Source organism: Callospermophilus lateralis, chromosome 2 (genome assembly GCF_048772815.1).
Source record: "Callospermophilus lateralis isolate mCalLat2 chromosome 2, mCalLat2.hap1, whole genome shotgun sequence".
Taxonomy (NCBI): Eukaryota; Metazoa; Chordata; class Mammalia; order Rodentia; family Sciuridae; genus Callospermophilus; species Callospermophilus lateralis.
This window is the reverse complement of record NC_135306.1, coordinates 153,021,058-153,039,323: the sequence shown is the minus strand read 5'-3', so window position 1 is coordinate 153,039,323 and position 18,266 is coordinate 153,021,058. Positions and strand designations below refer to the sequence as shown.

The 18,266-nt window shown below is 35.5% G+C and overlaps 1 protein-coding gene and 1 pseudogene across 1 annotated transcript; both read left to right on the top strand.

Annotated features, from left to right (window-relative positions):
• Positions 1 to 2,245: 2,245 nt before the first annotated feature.
• Positions 2,246 to 3,190, top strand: LOC143391367 (olfactory receptor 52K1-like). The gene has a single exon (XM_076844066.2). The coding sequence runs from the start codon at positions 2,246 to 2,248 to the stop codon at positions 3,188 to 3,190; it is 945 nt and encodes a 314-aa protein (XP_076700181.2).
• A 12,681-nt stretch (positions 3,191 to 15,871) lies between these two features.
• LOC143391366 (olfactory receptor 52P1-like) lies at positions 15,872 to 16,818 on the top strand (annotated as a pseudogene).
• Positions 16,819 to 18,266: the final 1,448 nt, after the last annotated feature.

The window sequence follows — 18,266 nt, the reverse complement described above, 5'->3', positions numbered from 1 at the left end:
TGGACAATTTAATCCTTTCTACAAGCTTTGCAATGTATGCTTCATCTAATTTCTTGATGAGGAAATGATGCTCGAAGTCTTAAATGACTTGGTCAAGTTATACAGAATAAGTGACAGGGCAGAGATTCAACCCTGGAAATGTAATATTCCAAAGGCCTTATTTTTACTATGCCAAGTTGACCTTCCAGGAGAGTTGCCTATCAGTAAACTGTGTTGTGCCTTTAGAAATGAAGTTGAAATATAAAATACTTATATCTGAGTAACACAATTTGTGATATGTAAATTGTTACAAAAGATTTTAGCAGATATGCCTTCCAATTTTAAACTCTTAACATAGAGTGAATTAAATTAGCAAAAATGTCATTCACAGTTTATGTTGTTTAAACTTAACTTTGTTGTTGTTTTCTTAATTTTTGTCTTAAAGATTTGGCTAACAGCTAAAATAAAAACAATTATTTATAAGAAACTTAAAAATAATGCACTTCTATTAAAAATAAATTGGAAACATACTAAATTAGAATGTGAATTAAATTGATGCAATATAAATAACAGACTAAGTTGATAAACAACTAAAGCAATATTAATGTTGTAATATTTTTAACTTTGTGAGACTCTTTTACATTCTCCATTTTAAACTTATTAAAAGAGTAGAGGAAGAGGATTGAGATAGATGGAGGAGGAGAGTGCATGGGAAATTAAATTTTTTCTCTTTCTATGATAGTTGTACTATTTTTAACCAATATAATCACTAAGTCTTATTAGTGAGATTTAATTACAATCATAGAATTTTATAAAAGTCTTGCTTTCATATTCTTATTTTTACATATATCATATTTTTATGGTTTATATTTTTAATGGATCAAATATATTTATGACTTGTATTATATAATTTTTAAATTTGCAAATATGTATTTCTATTCAAAATATTTAACATAAATTAAAATGTTTAATAAATATAATGATGCCTTATTTCTATAGAAATATTTGTTACTATTGAATCCCAATTATGCTACCCATACAAAAACACACACAAAAATATACACAAAACCATTAAGTTCTCTTTCCCTTTACCCACGCCTCAATTAGACTTTATCAAATATTCTGGAAATTCAATACTTAATTATTACTTATTGAGGTACTTTTGGATTTCACTTTTGTCATAAAATAATCCATTATTTCTCCATAGTACTGATACCACCAGTTATGGGTGACAAGTTCTGCTCCCTCACATGTTGAATTATAACCTTAGAGAAGCACACCAAGGCAAGCATATAAAGCAGGATTTATTTAAAAGGGGTAACATAGACTTCTCCCAGGAGGGAGAAATGAACCATAGCTGGTATCCTGGTATCCCCAGAAGTGAGATATTCCATCTTTTTTATATGCCCTTCCTTTGTTTTCCTGCTCTCTTTTCCTTATCTCTCTCCTTCCTGAGTAAGTGACTAGGCCCAGGAGATGCTCTAGTGGGATGGGCAAAAGGTGAGAAGCAGATGGGCTGGAGGGCCTAAGATAGAGTGATTTGTGCAGGATGTGGGGCACTTTTATATCTTCCTGTAGGAAGGAGAAATTCCTGGGACAGGTTACCTTAGCAACAGGTTGGAGCAAGAGCAGGTAATCTTGATAGGATGGAGGAAGAGCTCTGAAGAATTTTAACATTTCAATTCCTCTATTCTCTGGATTCTACCCTTGCCTATCTGCCAGTCTAATTCTGGCATCAGTACCATCATGCTTTCATATAAAATATTAACAGGGCTCCTAAGTTCTTTGTCAGAATCAACAATTTGCATCTACACATTCTAAAGAAGAACCACAAAACAACAAGTCCAATCCCAGAAACCAAGGACCTGGGTATGATTAAATTCAGCTTTCTTTTCTTAAGCAAAATCTCTGCTTTCTGACTTGTTCATCCTCTCAACTCTGTCTACAATGTTGAAAATCTTATCCTGCTGGTCCTGCTATCTCAGAAATAATCCTACAGGATATCAAATGCTTTATATTAAATGAAATAGAAGACTCTGAACTCTTGATGTGGTTTGTTATTGAGAGTTTTCTCTGAGAATGCTTCTCCCTCTTCTACCCAAGTAGCTGAAGCATTCATTCAATCATTACTGCCCATAATATAATCATGATTTCACTATTAACTACTGCTAATGACCAGCATTTTGTAGGTATAAATGATGCAGTGACTTCAAAATGCTCATTTCTTTCTCCATAGGAATCGGACCTCGAGAAGTTCAGATTAGGGATGCCCTCTTGTAACAACTCTCTCCCCCAGCCCTTGATATTTATTCTGGCTGGAATTCCTGGCCTGGAATCTTCCCATGGTTTCTTCTCTGTACCTTTTTTCTTGATATTTGTTATTACAGTCATGGGCAATGTCACCATCTTATGTATCATCCGAATGGAGAAGAGTCTTCATGAGCCCATGTTTCTCCTCCTAGCCATGCTCTCAGGTATTGACCTATGCCTGGTCAGTGTCACTGTGCCCCGCATGCTGGGCATCTTCTGGATGGATGCCAAGGAAATCAGCTTTGATGCCTGCCTCACACAAATGTTTTTTATTCCTTCTTTTTATGTCATGGAGTCTGGGATCCTCCTGGCCATGGCTTTTGACAGATTCGTGGCTATCTGGTGCCCTCTGAGATATACAACCATCCTTGATAACAGCATGCTTGTGAAGATGGCACTAACTGTCCTAGCAAGGGCAGTGGCAGTGCTAACCCCAGCACCCATCCTGGCAAAAAGACTGGAAAGCTTCCAAACCCACATCATTGGTTACTCCTACTGTGCTTATATGGCTGTGGTGATGATAGCCTGTGGAGACATCTCTGACCACATTATCTATGGCCTCATGGTCATTGTGGCATCTGTAGGATTTGATTTGTTTTTCATCATTCTGTCGTATGGACTTATCCTTCATGCTGTCTTTCAGATACCATCTTGGGAAGCAAGAGGCAAAGCTCTTAGTACATGTGGCTCTCACCTTTGTATCATTGGCCTTTTTTATTCTCCTGTTGTTTTCTCTGTTCTGGCCCAGATTTTAGGCTACCATATGGCTCCTCATCTGCAGATCATCATCGATAATCTCTACTTCCTGGTGCCTCCCATGGTCAACCCCTTGATTTATGGAGCACGTACCAAACAAATGAGGGAGTGGGTATTGCGAATATTCCACTGTCAAAGAGACTGAGGCTGATTGATGCCTTTGACAGACAGGAGGCCTGGTTATGTGGAGCCGGAAGTCCTATTGGGTTGGAGGTAGAGATGATCCCTTAAAGGTTTGGGGCTTCATGAGGAAATAACCAATGCAAGAAAGAAAACTCACTCAGTGTGGGAATGTGATGGAAGCATGTCCTTTCTACCAGGATGCAGTTGAGAACAAAATTCTTATAATGAGAATTCTCCCAAATACACACACATGCAATAATATAGGAGAATATTCTATTGTTAATTTGACTTTATTGAATCACAGCTTTTTCTATAAACTAGAAATACAATTTTCAAATAAGAAACCTTCAATTTAGGTATATAATATTAAGATATAGGGACAAAAATAATTATCAAAAACAGTGACAATTTAACATTTTCTCTTTTGCATTCATGTTTTAGCTATTGTGTAGAAATAATACTAATGGAAATAGGTATACATTGATATTCACTAGCTCATAAATAATTGATTATATCCTTTCCTCTGTATAGAGGACTTCAAGAGAAAATGAAACCATTTTTAGTAATATATAGTAGATTTCACCTGAAAATAGGCATTTGACATACAAAGAACCTTACAAAGCCATTTTTTCCTTCTAGCTTTACTTCTTACTTCATCTACATCATTTCATATATTTTTACAAATTCAAGATACCCAAATAAATGCCTCAAATCATTTTGTCTGTTTCCCAGAAGAAGAGATGCAAAAGACTTGTGAACCCTTTTTCATAGGCACCTTAAACTTAATGTTCTGAAATTAGAATCCTAAAAATTTCATTTAATGTGGTAAAAGCATCTGAGATGTACCCACATAAAAGATACTTTTGCTATATAATACAGTACATGTGCATAGCAATACTGTACTGCATACAAACTAAGCCCCTCATCTCCTTTCCAACCATAGGGTATTCTGTCTTCACCATATTTGTTCATTTGACTTGAGCCAAATTCAATTTGCAAACTTGAAATTATGTAATTATTTTTATTTCTGTTTCTTAGTCCAACTGATCATGAAGGTTTCTCTGCACATTTCCACTAACGTTTTTCGACCTCACTATTATCTGACTTGTATGCATCTCTAAATATAAAATCCATGTACTTAACCTGTCTATCTTTAGTGGTTTTCTTATTCAAAGTTGTTAACATTGGAATTGGAGATGTGTTTCTCAAACACCTCATTTCATCTACTTAAAAATCTTCAGCATCCTATTCCTCAAGGTAGAGGAGACATGCATGACTAGACTCCAGTATGAATAGAACCAGGAGTTCTCTTCTAAAGAAATTATAGAACAGGCATCAATCCAGCCCAACATGACTGCTTTGCTTCTAAAAAAAAACTCACATTGCTTACTATTCTAGCTGTTGTGATATTTAGAAGCCATTTCCCTCAGTCTTTCTTAGTTAAAATTCTTCCCACCTCAAGAGGCACTTCTTCCAATGGCTGTCCTTAACACTTATTTGCAAATGATGTCAACCATTCCTTTCCTTGACTTTAGCTATCTTTGAGATTCATCCAGTATCTGCCCTGTATCTCGGTTGTTTATTTTCCAACCCTGCCATTGTTCCTCCAGGGACATTTTGTTAAGGGCCAGAGACATATCCAGAAAATCAGTTTTTCACAGACTTTAAATCTATGTCATATTTTTAAAAGTTAAAACTTACTTGCTCTTATAAAGAACAAATTCTTGTAAAGAAAGGGTCTTGACATGTAAATAATACTCATCTTCCCATCTCTGATGCTACAGGTTGAGATATCCCCAGGTCTATCTGAATGAACAGAATTATGGATGATATTTACTCTCATGAATATATATAAATATACACACTTTTTAAATACATTTTTTTCAATAATTTTATCTACAAACAGCATCTTGGCTCTGTCTCTCATGCTTACATAATTATATTTCTAAACCTCACCTGAAGTATGCATACATACACAGGAATGTGTCCTTGTACATAACCTAAATATGCATATTAAATTTCATTTTAAAATATGCAAAACCACTATTAATTCTGTCAGTTTTCTGTGTCAGTTTTCAAATGCATAGATTTGCTCAAAGAAATTGACAACCTTTCACATGCCTTTATTCAACTTTTAGGAATCATATCCTATGCATACTTGCTTCTTTCAGCCTTTCTTTTCCTCACTCCTCCTTTACCTTCACTCAACATTGTTTTCCTTTTCTGTGGTCTCTAATACCACGCATGTCTCTAATACCACCTCATTCATGACCCAAATCATGCAATATGAAATATTCTTTTTTCATGATCATGTTCTATACTAAAATGAGTGTTTTCTATTCTTGTTCTTAAAGAATCTAGAATTTCCTTGATGTATAAGATAAATTTTATTAGTGGAGCAAGTAAAATAGCTTTGCTCATGAAACTAGAAGATCACAAATAATGCACAGACTTCCACATTCATTCCATCCACTAAAATAAAAGAACAAAACAGTTGAGGAAAAGGAAGGAATTAAATAGGAAGAGATGGAGAAAAGAAGAAGTAGAGTGAGGAAGGGTAGGGGGCATTATATGTTACTTTCCTGTTTTCTTTTGAACAAGGTGAGACTTAAATAGATTGTTGGTATGAGGTACCCCCCCCAGGGATCCTCTAAATCACTTTAATTTGATTTCACAGCCTCTTCCTTGAAAGGAAATTGTATACTCTATGCTCATATTTCTGATTATATACACTCATTTTTATCAGATCCTATTTGACATTGTTGTGTTTAGACTAATATATATAACACTTTGTTATGGAAAGAACATAGCTGTGTTAAGTCAGAATTTACACAACAGCACTTAAGAGGAAAGATGCCTGTGGCTTATGGTCTCACTTGCATTATAAATTTCTCCTCATGTGAATTTTAGATAATATTAAAGAAGTATAAGTGTTTTCATATCAATGACAACACAACAAGCTCTTATCTGATAGACTCATTCAGTGAATATATACTGAACTCCTACTATGACCCAGTCTTGACAAGGGTAATGTGAATCACAAGTTCATATAAAGATATATAGACAGATAAACTCATATATATATATATATATGATTTTAAAAGTGGCAGTAAAAGGAAGATTTGAAGACCACTCCTTCTCAAGACATACTGCTCAGTTTTGAAAATCAAAACAAACATCCACTAATTCTGTTGGTATTTATCAAGACAAATCTCAGTGACTGAATTTCCTACATAGTAAATGAAGATAATATTTCAGAAAATAATTTAAACTTTAAATATTATTCCTTCTAAATTTTGCTGTTTCCATAAACAACACTTGGTTAAGGAAAGAACATAAACAGTTAATGTATTCTCAGAATACTGTCTTTCACATACCAATCAACATAATTAAAGATGATGAGAACTTTGTATGTGTGATTTGATTCCATTGGAGTTAATTTGATGATCTTGCTAACATCTGCAATTTAAAAACAATCATTCAGGAGTAATGTTTAAATTGGAACTAAAGGTGTAAATGTAAGGTAATTTCATCACTGGGCAGGCATTTTCATTAATTCTGATGACAAATGGTGAACATTTGCCAGTGAAAACAAAAAAGAGAATGATTGAAGAAAGAGGATAATTATGTTGGAATGGATTCTACTGTCATGTACAACTAAAAACAACCAATTAAAAGAGCAAGAAAGGAAGAAAGAAAGACACCCTTTAGTCTTTCAAGCTGAAATAAAAGGACTCTAGAAATAATTCAAATTCACATGAAAAATAAAGAGCACTATTAATGGTAATGAAATGCATAAAAATAAAAGTGTAAACATGCAAAAAAGAAAAAAGAAAAAAAGAGAGCATATTAATCTACTTAGAAAACCTGGATTAGCCGGGCATGGTGGTGTAATGCCTGTAATCCCAGGGGCTCTGGAACTGAGGCAGGAGAATCTCGAGTTCAAAGCCAGCCTCAGCAATGGCAAGGCACTAAGCAACTCAAAGACCCATCTCTAAATAAAATATAATATAGGTTTGGGGATGTAGCTTAGGGGTTGAGTTTTGCTGATTTCAATCCCCAATACAAAAAAAAAAGAGAGCTGGACTGATGGGTTTTCAGTATCAACTTCATAACTGTGTTAAGACAGAGTCTACACAGGACTACTTAAGAGGAGAGATGCCTGTGGCCTGTGGCCTGTGGCTCATGATCTCACTTTCATTATAAATTTCTCCTCATGTGAATTTTAGTTAATATTAGAGAAGTATAAATATTTTCACTTATTTTTATAGCAATGACAACACATATCATGGAGTAGTCAGAAACTAAGGGCTACAAATCACATAAATGTTCCAACAAGCCATTACCTGATAGAATCATTCGGTGAATATATACTGAATACTGAACTCCTACTATGACTCAGTCTTGGCAAGGGTTATGTGAATCACATGGAACCCACGCTTCATGTAATGTGTATCTGATGCGGAGGGCATATCTGGGAAGCTGCGTAAAACAAACTAACATATATATTTAGCAAATAACTTCACATTGTAGAAGCATGGAATATTTTGTCAACCATGATGTATTAACAGAGAACATGAAATGGGGGCAACATTGGACAGAAGGTCATATTTTCTCTGAGTATAGATCTGAAATATAATGGATAAGTTTTTTAAAAGCTAGGGAAAGAAAAGTCTATGCAGAAAAATTAGTAAGAAATATCTTAGGCATGGAAGTTAAGAAAAGCTCAAGTTGTTTAAGGACATATGGTCAACTAGTACACCAGGAACGAAGCAGACATTTGAAAGATTGATGCTATTGTGGCTGAGCAAGGACATTTGTGGAGTACAAGGGACCACCCATGTCCTTGTTTAACTGCTCCTGTGATTGTGCAGAAAGATTTCAGATGCATGGCAGAGAGTAGCAGGCATGAGTTAGAAGAGATAGGAAATGGGGAAAGGGGACACTCTCAAGGAAGAACAGTGAATCCTTTCAGAGAGGAGAGGTGGCACACACCTCTTGCCCTCTAGTTGGGGACCCCAGGGAAGTTGACAAAGAGTCTTGCCCAGCTGTACTTTAGACTGTTGACAGACAGCAGAATTTTGATCCAGGCTTCCAGGTCGCCACTGCACATGGTCTTACCCCATGGAGGGGAGTATTTACTACTGTAATGACATGTTAAAGATCCAAGGCAACTCTGGGTCACAATGGCCCATGCTGACCAGCTCTAATTTGAAAAGGTTCTTTCAAATTTTTAGGTGAGGTGTTTTTGAGTCCAGTTGTCCTATCTCCCTGAGTTCTAGAATCTATTCTGCATAAAGCTCCCCAGATTCCCCTCACTTGGGATAAGTTGTGTTCTTATCAACACGGAGGAGCTTTGGGGGCTTGTATCTCTCCTGCAGATAACAGGATGTTGCTGAGGAATATGACTTAATCCAGGTAGAGCTGCAAGTAAATTACTTTTAAAAGAAAGCATTTGGAGGACCACAGAAAAGGCCCAGTTTATAGAATTATCCCCTTAACCTCATGTTCCCACCACTCATGTCTGTCTGTTGTTTATCTCTGTGGCCTCTGTATATTAACACTTAAGGTTATTTTTTAGCACAATGAACTGAGATAGATTAGAATTAAGGGGGCTTGTGTCAAACTCAATTTTTTAGCATAAAATCTTGAAACAGCTCAAACAAGAATATTTTAAGCCATTTATGGTCTACCTGCACTGCATATCCAATAAAATTATACCCAACATCTGTAGCCATAAATAAAATAAATAAGGAAGTATAAAGATGAAAGACTTACAGGGCCTTTCAGAGTGTTTTAACCAAAAGACTCCCCCATGATGCAGCTTTAGCCATATTACCTAGACATACCAGCTTTCCTTTCGCCTTGAATTCCCTGGTCTCCCTTCCTTATTCTCCAAGTTGACTATAGCTTCTAGATGGTCCCATGCAGAAGAATGTCCTCCCATTCCTCATCAACATCCAATCTGTCAGTGTGTAATCCAAATAAGTCTTATGCATGCCAATGTGACCTCAAATCCCTCAAATCTTTATGACTCTCTACAGTGTCACATGATATTACACTAAATCTGTAGGCATTTGTTAATTACGTTGCTCTGATATGAAATTCTAATAGATCTTCTCTATTATCATTGAGATGCCAAAAAGATATAGTCAAAAATAGATCACTAAATTAAGTTTCCACAGTAGAAAGATGGACTTCAATTGTTTTGTGTATTTATATTTTTAAGATTAATATTACCTAATAACTTAGAGTCATTCTAGGTCTTTAAATTTAAAACAGTTTAGCAACGTGGCTCCTGGAGAGACTGTACTAACTTTCCTAGGAGGTGGAGAAGAATCCCCTTTTGGTTTGTATAAAGGAGTGGATGAGGAGGGAATGGTCTCCTTTACTTCTGTAAGCAGAGAAAAACAATTTCCTCCTACATATTCCACCTATTGACTGTCTGGATGTTTGAGTAGGAAAGTAATCTGAATTTCACACTAGTTAGATCAGCCACTATGGTAAAGGGAATCTGATGTTCTTATGGCTTCAGTGAATAAATTAATATAAATCTAACCTTAATCTGTCTATATCGCATAACACCTGCTATTCACATTCAGAGTAAAATTAATAAAAGCGAGAATATCCAAGAGGTTATAATCACTTGAGAATGGAAAAGATAGTTTAGGCACATGTAAGAATCTGATGTTGTATCTCTTGCTGGCTGAGGCAGAGAAGATGAGGAATGAATTGCTGAAGATGCAGTACAGAAAAAAACAAGCTGGAAAAATATGAAATAGCAGGTAGGGAACTTTCTGACCTAAACACAAGTTATGGAAGAGTTTAAGTTAGTGATGGAATCTAGGGAAAAGATGTGAGAAGTTACTAGTAATTAAATAGTGAACAGGATCTTTGGGGATGGTAGAGAAACAATTATTTTGTGGCACTGGATATCGAACCCAGGGCATTATGCATGCTAGGCAAGCACTCTGCCACTGAGCTACACCTCCTACACTTTTCATTTTTATTTTGATACAGGCTCTTGCTAAGTTGCCCAAACTCATCTCAAACTTGCAATTCTCCTGAGTCAGCCTCCTGAGTTGATAGGATTACATGCTTGCACCCCCTTTTTTATCTGAAGAGAAAAAAAAATTAAAGAACTAAATCATTGAAAATCTAAGGAATTGAGATAAGAACGATTTTGGAGAAGTTGAAAGGGGCCCGCAACTGATATGTACAATGAAGGGGCAATGTTTCATAATTCAGATTTGGAAGACAGACTGTAAGTGGCAAATCATGAAAACACAGGCAACTTCTTCCTAATTCTTCCTTGAAGAAATGACATCCATCAGTAAAGTCAAAATGAGTAGAGAACAGAGAAGGCATGGGCAAGGGAGATGGGAAGAGCATCAGCAGCAGAAGCAAAAACATGAATTAGTTCTATACAGGAACCAAGAACAAAATGCAATTTGGTTGAGACTCAAGGAAAACTGAGGATCAGCTGAAAAGCAGAAAGTGATGCCAGAGAGGTAAGAGGACCCAGATTGTATAGACATTGCTTATCATTTTGGATAGGGTCACTGTGATCCATGGTTTTAAGCATTTTGCACCAGAAGAAGTATTTACTTTACTTTGGCACACATCGTTTTTTGAATCTTAGTGGTATAGTAATTTTAACAGTTGAAATTTGAAGCCAGAGATATCTGGATTCAGTTTCTGGCTTTGCCTTTATTAGCTGTAATGTTCTTTATAAATTTTTAAGTCTATTGTTCTTTTTTCTCATCATTTATTGCAATTTGTATTCCAAAGACTTCTGAAGATGAAGTGACAGAAAGAATTTTAAGCACTAATCCTAGAGTCTAATAAATAATGGTCTCAGTACATAAATTAGACTCATTTTTTTCTTTGTGTATGTGTGGGGCGTCTAATGTGTTATATATTTTCTGATACATTGAAGAAACACATTCCATATCAAACCACTCAGCAGATCATTGGAAATAATGCCTTCATTAATTATCTTAAGGGATAGTTCATTATAATCACTCCACCTAAAAGTAATTTAGATCTTGTAGTTTGGGAAAAGGACCTTTATCCCCAGAAGGCCATCAATTTTCCCACCATGTACATCCTTTAACCAAGTGGAACTTGTAGTCAGCCATAACTCTAGCTCTTGCTCACTGAGGATGCTTTGCATCTGCTCCTTATAGAGGTGACTCTCTGGAGGACTGCCAGTTTGGGGTTTGGAATTTTGGTGAGTGAAGACAGAGATACAGAACAGGAAAAGAGAGAAGAGAGCTATATTCAAGTATGTGCACTTACAGAATTATGAGATCCTCAAAAAGGTAATTTTCAACTTTTTGAAAAGCTAAAGTTAAGAATAAAAATCACTGATGCATCATAATAATAAATATTAGGAAAAAGGAGGTAGATAAAGGAAAGGTAATGGAAATGAGATTGATCAAATTATGTTATGTGCATATGCAAATAGCCTAATGAATCCCACTAATATGCAAAATTATAATAAAATCAATAATTTTTTAAATTTCAAAACAAAGTTGTACACTCTTATTACTGACATGCTTATTTTTACCTGTCAAATTGTTTTTAAGTATGGAGTCATATATACTATTCATTTGAATGAAAATAACATTATAATGCCATTATAATTATTTGTTCTGGGTAATTCATAGAGCAGAAAGAGCTGTGAACAAAAATATTTGTTTCCTCCCGTTCAGGGTTAGAAGTAATCCATCACGGTGACTCCCATAGGAGGAATAATATTTAGGAAGAAGCAAGAGGTGTCTAATAAGTTGAGGTTCTTAGTTGAACATGTATATTACAAGCCAAAGCTAATATTTTCTTTCTACATTCTTTCTGTCCAAAACATCTACATCACTACACTCCCTTAGTTACAATAAATATTATTTTTAAAAGAAAAAAATTTTAAACACGATTATATTAATATTGTCAATTTTTAAGCTATTTAATCTATTGAGACTAAGGTGAGAGACTAAGAATTAGAAAATATACTACAAACTGAAACTTTTGTGACATGCAGTTTTATCTAGAGTGGATGTTTTAACAAAGGCTATTCACATCTCCCTGTTCACTCCTTCTCCACCCAACCTTGATTTCTGGGGTAAAAGACAAGAAACACTAATGATTCCGAGGTAAAAATTACAGAATGTCTTAATTGGTAAGACAGGAGTTTTTTAAGTATTTTAAAATATGATTTTGTTTAAATAAATCTATATATAGAAAATAAATTTGTCTGAATATTTATATAGTGTGCTTGAAGACACCTTTACATGCTACTAGAAAAATTAAAGAATTATTTTATGCTTGGATCTCTGGATATACAATATAAATTTTTATGATTCCATGTTAAAAAAAATCAGATTTATAAAACTTGTTTGTTTCCCTCTCTAGGCATGTGGGAGTAGAGATGTTTTGATTTTCTCTGGATTAATGGATCTTTTAAAAAATTTTTTTATTAAGTTTGAGAGTCAATGAAATATTGTAAAGAACTTTCTTTGCAAGTGGGCATATGGGTAATTAAGATCCTCCAGCTCTCAATTAGCAGTAACTGGTTTGGAATCCAGCATCAATTAGAACCCTTTTTTGTTCCTGGATTCTTTGCTTATAAATGTGACAGAACAAAGCAGATAAAAGAACAAATCTTTTTACATCACTATAAGAAGAGGTGGTAAGGACAATTCGCTTTCTTAATTCATTTATATCTATCTTATATTAATTGAAGTGAATATTAGAAATGTAATTCCATTTAGTTAAGTGTCAGGAAGCAGCATAAAATGGCACTTAGACAAATGACTTTGGAACAAAACATGCAGTTGTAAAGAGTTTCCTACTAATAATAACCCTGCACTGGTCTTTGGGCCGGATCATGATATTTCCTAGTTTTGCTAGAGTTTCTACCCTAAAAGCAATTTTATCCACAAGGGAGTTACTTGTTAGGGTAATAATATATTAATGAGTATTGTACTCTGCAATTTGATAAGACTATCAAAAATGTAAAAGTAAAACAGTTAACATATTAATAACAAATTTCTACTTAAGGTAATCCAGCAAAAAATCATAGATGGTATTCCAATTGAACTGGATATTAAAAATAAGCAGTTTTTTGTAAATGGAAATGAAAGGGGTTAGGGGCATGACCATCAAAAGAGTATGTGAAAAAGGCACAGTATTTCAATGCAGCATGGTATGTTCAGAAAATAGTTAAAAATTCAGTATTAACCAGTGAAAGCAAAGAAAGAGTAGTTGTCTGAAAGGTTGGAAAAATTGCTTATTTTGTTATTAATGTGCAGCTCTGAGTTTGTTGAGTCTTTTCTCAGAAACTTTAGTGGAATCACATTACCTACAGAATAATGAAGACATGAACTCTTTCCAGTGCTTGATTAATTAAATTCATCTTTGTGTTGGGTGATATTCTAAGTTGTTGGCATGCTTTATTTAGTTAATTCTCCCAGAAACTTTTCCTTTTCCCACTGTACAGACTGGGAAGCTGAGGAATGAGATATAATTAACATGTAGAGAGCAAACTAAACTTCATGATGGAAATAAATGCATTTAGTAAGAACATAGGAAGAACATATGCTGGGAACAAAAACAATTAAAAGGAGGAAAAGGAGAAAATTGAAGAGACAGCATTGCTGGTGTGATTTGATACATTTTAAGGTTTAATGAACTTTATAGCTTATAAGGTATATATCATAGTAATTGAATAGAATTGTGTAAATAATCATTTTATAAAGCCCAGGACAGACTAGGATAATTCCTAAATAACATTGACAGTATTTCTAGTCAAGCATGAAATTGGTTTAACATTCTCCATATTTACTCAAAAATATTTGCTCATATGAGAATATTTATAATTGTAGTATACCTGGCCAGACCTTGCAAGCTACAGTGGGGTGAAAAGAATTCATCATGTATAACTTCATTATTATTAAATTCAAAATATTATTACTTAATCAATAGCATATAGAGTATGCTGATAAGAATAAACCTAATTTTTAGAAGAATATAAAGGAGTCTGCAACTTACCTAAATATATTTCAAATTTATATTTTAATAATTTTTTTTTCCTGGGTGACTGGGGATTAAACTTAAGAGAACTCAACTTCCAAGCCACATTTCAGTTCTTTATTGTATTTTGTTTATAGACAGGGTCTCTCTGTGTTGCTTAATGTCTTGTTTTTGCTAAGACTGGCTTTGAAATCATGATCCTCCTGCCTCAGCCTCCTGAGCCACTGGCATTACAGGACTGCACCACTGTGCCTGATGTATTTCAATAATTTTTATACATAGGCACAAAATCAGCAGGCGATTCTGATGGAATTATAGGTCTGAACAATGATAAATGCACAAAAATTAATTTCAAGTTGTTACCTAAAATAATATAATTCATTAAGTTGAAGAGCAAACCCTAGTTGTTGTTCCCCCCCCATGTTTTCGGTTAATGCACATTAACTACACAGAATATGGGGTTCATTGTGTTATATTCACATATGCACGCAAAATAAAGGCAATGTTTAAATATTTGCTTAAATCGTATTCTGAAAAGTGATTTAAAGTAAACTACTGAAAGTTTAAAGGTGACTATATATTTAATGTCTGCCACAGAAAATATTGTGTTTGGCAAAACATAAAAAAACATGAGCCCTGAAGGCATGAATTGTGTTAGAGTTCTTGTTTCTCAGTCACTCTGTGATGTTCTCCGTTTTCTGTAACTTTCTGGGCTGCTATCTGAATTGGTACAAGTGGAAAATAATACACAGCTTATATATTATTCCCAAGTTAAAACTGAAACATGCAAAGGTCCAAGAACAGTGTCCTTTTCATGTTAGGAACAACTAAATATCATTTTTCTTCCTCATTTTGCATGTGAATGATATGAACTGTGATCATACATATAGTGCAATTACCAAAAGGAGTACTAGGTGAGTAGTCTCTGATGTGAATAACATGTTCAGATACACATGATGAAAGTCACATGGGAGAGTGTATAGAAAAGTGTAGGAAGGAAACTCAGATTTCTGAGAATTAAACATAAAATAAGTGGGTATTTTCACTTGAAAAAGAATTTTGTAGAAACATGCATGTTACTCTCAACTGTTACCACACAGAAAGTCCATTAAGCCTGTGGAGCTCAAGAGGTTTAGGGTCAATGTGTCTCAAGGTTCCTGAGTATAGCTTTTGGGAAGTACTAGGAAAAACAAATATGCAGTGGACTCTCTACAAACTGAATAACCTTACCTAAGAGTACTCAGATGTCAACTAGAAAATTGTCTTTCAGGATAATAAAAATTAAAAAATGGGGTAGAGGATTTCTAAGACCCTTTTCATTTATAAAATCTTATATCAAAAGTTAATTTGGTTTATGATTAAGAAAAACTGAATTCAGAGAGCACTATTCAATTTTTATTTTATTGTTCACAGATAATTAGTATAGATTTTTTTAGAAAATTCATTAGATTCTTGAATTGCAGCTGGTGCTTTGTGTCTGGCTAATGCTTAGGGCCACTTGGTGTGTACCTAGTGCTTAGTGTCATTAAGGATTTTTACTCTAAATTACAAACCAGAAAGTTTTCTAAAGTGAGCCTTTGGATCTTTCAGCATTTGTTTTCAGATTTGTGGTAATGACATTGGCAGAACACTTTTGCTCTAACCTGCAGAGAAGACAGAAGGCATCTGCACCATGGAACCAGCCAATAAGTCTGAAATATCTCCAAACAGCTTCTTGCTGATGGGCATCCCAGGGCTAGAGCACTTGCACGTCTGGATTGGGATTCACTTCTGTTCCATGTATGTGGTGGCTGTGGTGGGGAATGTGACCATCCTGGCTGTGGTGAGGGCAGAGCAAAGTCTCCATGAGCCCATGTTCCTGTTCCTGTGCATGCTCTCAGTGACTGACCTGGTGCTGTCCACGTCCACGCTGCCGCGCATGCTCTGTCTCTTCTGGCTGGGAGCCCACCACATAGCCTTTGATGCTTGCCTGGCTCAAATGTTCTTCATCCACAGCTTTACTGCCATGGAGTCAGGCTTCTTCTTGGCCATGGCCATTGACCGGTACGTGGCCATCTGTGAACCACTGCGCCATGCCACAATTCTCACCCACAGTCGCATTGCCAAAATGGGAGCTGCTGTGCTAGTGAGGGGAGTAGCCTTCTTTTCCCCACACCCCATCCTGCTCAAGCAGCTCCCCTACTGCAGGACTCGAATCATCGCACACACCTACTGCGAGTTCATGGCTGTGGTGAAGCTGGCGTGTGTGGACATAGGAGCCACCAAGCGTTACAGCCTCAGTGTAGCATTTGTGATTGGTTCCTGTGATTGTTTCTTCATTGCTTTTTCTTATGCTCTAATCCTCCGTGTGCAGTCTTTGGTCTTCCCTCCAGAGAAGCCCGTCTGAAAGCTCTGGGCACATGTGACTCCCATGTCTGTGTCATCGTTGTTTTCTACTCTACTGCTGGCTTCACTTTCCTGACTCATCGCTTTGGACACAATGTGGCCCCCCAGGTTCACATCTTCATTGCAAATATATACCTTGTGGTACCTCCCTTCCTGAACCCCATTGTTTATGGTATTAAGACAAAGAAAATTCGAGAGTATGTTTTTAGTTCTCTAAGGGTAAAACTTTCCTGATTATACTGAAACTATATGCAGAGATAGCAAGAGAGCAAGAAGGAAACACAATAAATAACCAATCACTTTCTAATATCTGACATTAAATATTTTTTTAGTGGATATCAGATACTTCATTATATTTTACTGGGAAACAATGAGTACATGTTATATAAGTTCCTTTATATTATGAAATTAACAGGTATGATATTTCTTATGTGCTCCTGAACTTATTGAGAGCTTAATGTACAATGAGAAAATCTCCTGTTCATTGGTGGTACCAGCTGAATGAGATAGTACAGTTAATGAGTTCCATCTAGGTTTTTTTTTTTTTTTTTTTTTTTTTTTTTTTGTAATGCAATAGGTCACCAGTTAAGGTTTTTTCCAAATTTAAAGACCACTTCATAAAAATTAACTGTAAAACATTCCAAACACCTCATTGATCCATCCTGGAGACAAAAAATGGAAATGGTATCTCCTTTCTATCTCCTTCTTATGAACCACTTTTTATAAGCTTTCTTTAATGTTTTAATCAAACTCACTACGAATGGTTGTTTTATTGTAGTAAAAATATTTTATATGAGGCTTGCCCTTTAACAGACATATGCTATAATACAGTACACAAAGTATATAGTTCTCAGGAAGATAAGGATAATTCCTCCTAACCATAAAATCTGTAAGAATTTATTGTTAAGAATCCAGTTATAACTTGTAAGCATGTACCAGTATGATCTAGAGCTTAATGTACAATGGCGTAATGTACCTAATGTACAAGGACGTAATGTACAAGGGCGTAATGGCCCTTCCTCAGCAGCTGATGCACTCAGCCTACAGGGAACTGGAGACCCACACGCAAAGAACTCAACTTGGCCTTATCGCCAGTCTTGCTGCGGATAGACATAGTGCGCTAGGTAGAACAGTTATGGAAGTAGGACTTGAAAATCTGATGCCATCTTGCCATAGTATACACTATACAGTTCACCTTGTTGCCAACCCTATGGCGCTCGGTACTCCCCACATTTATCATTTTGATAGGGGACGATTAGAACATGAGGTTAAGGGACTACTTTTATTAAATGGGCCCAATTTGCTGAACCCCAAATGCTTTCTTTTCCAAGAAACAATTTATGGGCATCCTTGCCTGGCTTAAGTGGACAGTCTAGACCATATTTCTCAGCAAACTACCTGTTATCTACAGGAGAAATGAAGACCTGAAAGAATAAGAAATAAGAAGAACCCACGTTACCCTAGAGGAGGAGATTTTGTGACCCTTTTCATTAATCAGATCCTAAAATTCAGAAAGATAAGGATAATTCCTGCTAACCATGAAATCTGTAAGAATGTATGGTTAATAATCCAATTAGAACTTGTCAACATGAGTCAGTGTGACCTAGTGTTGTCATGGCAGTGGGCCTTGAAAGTCTGATACCATTTTTCCATTAGTCATAAGTCAGGCTGTGGATTTGGGT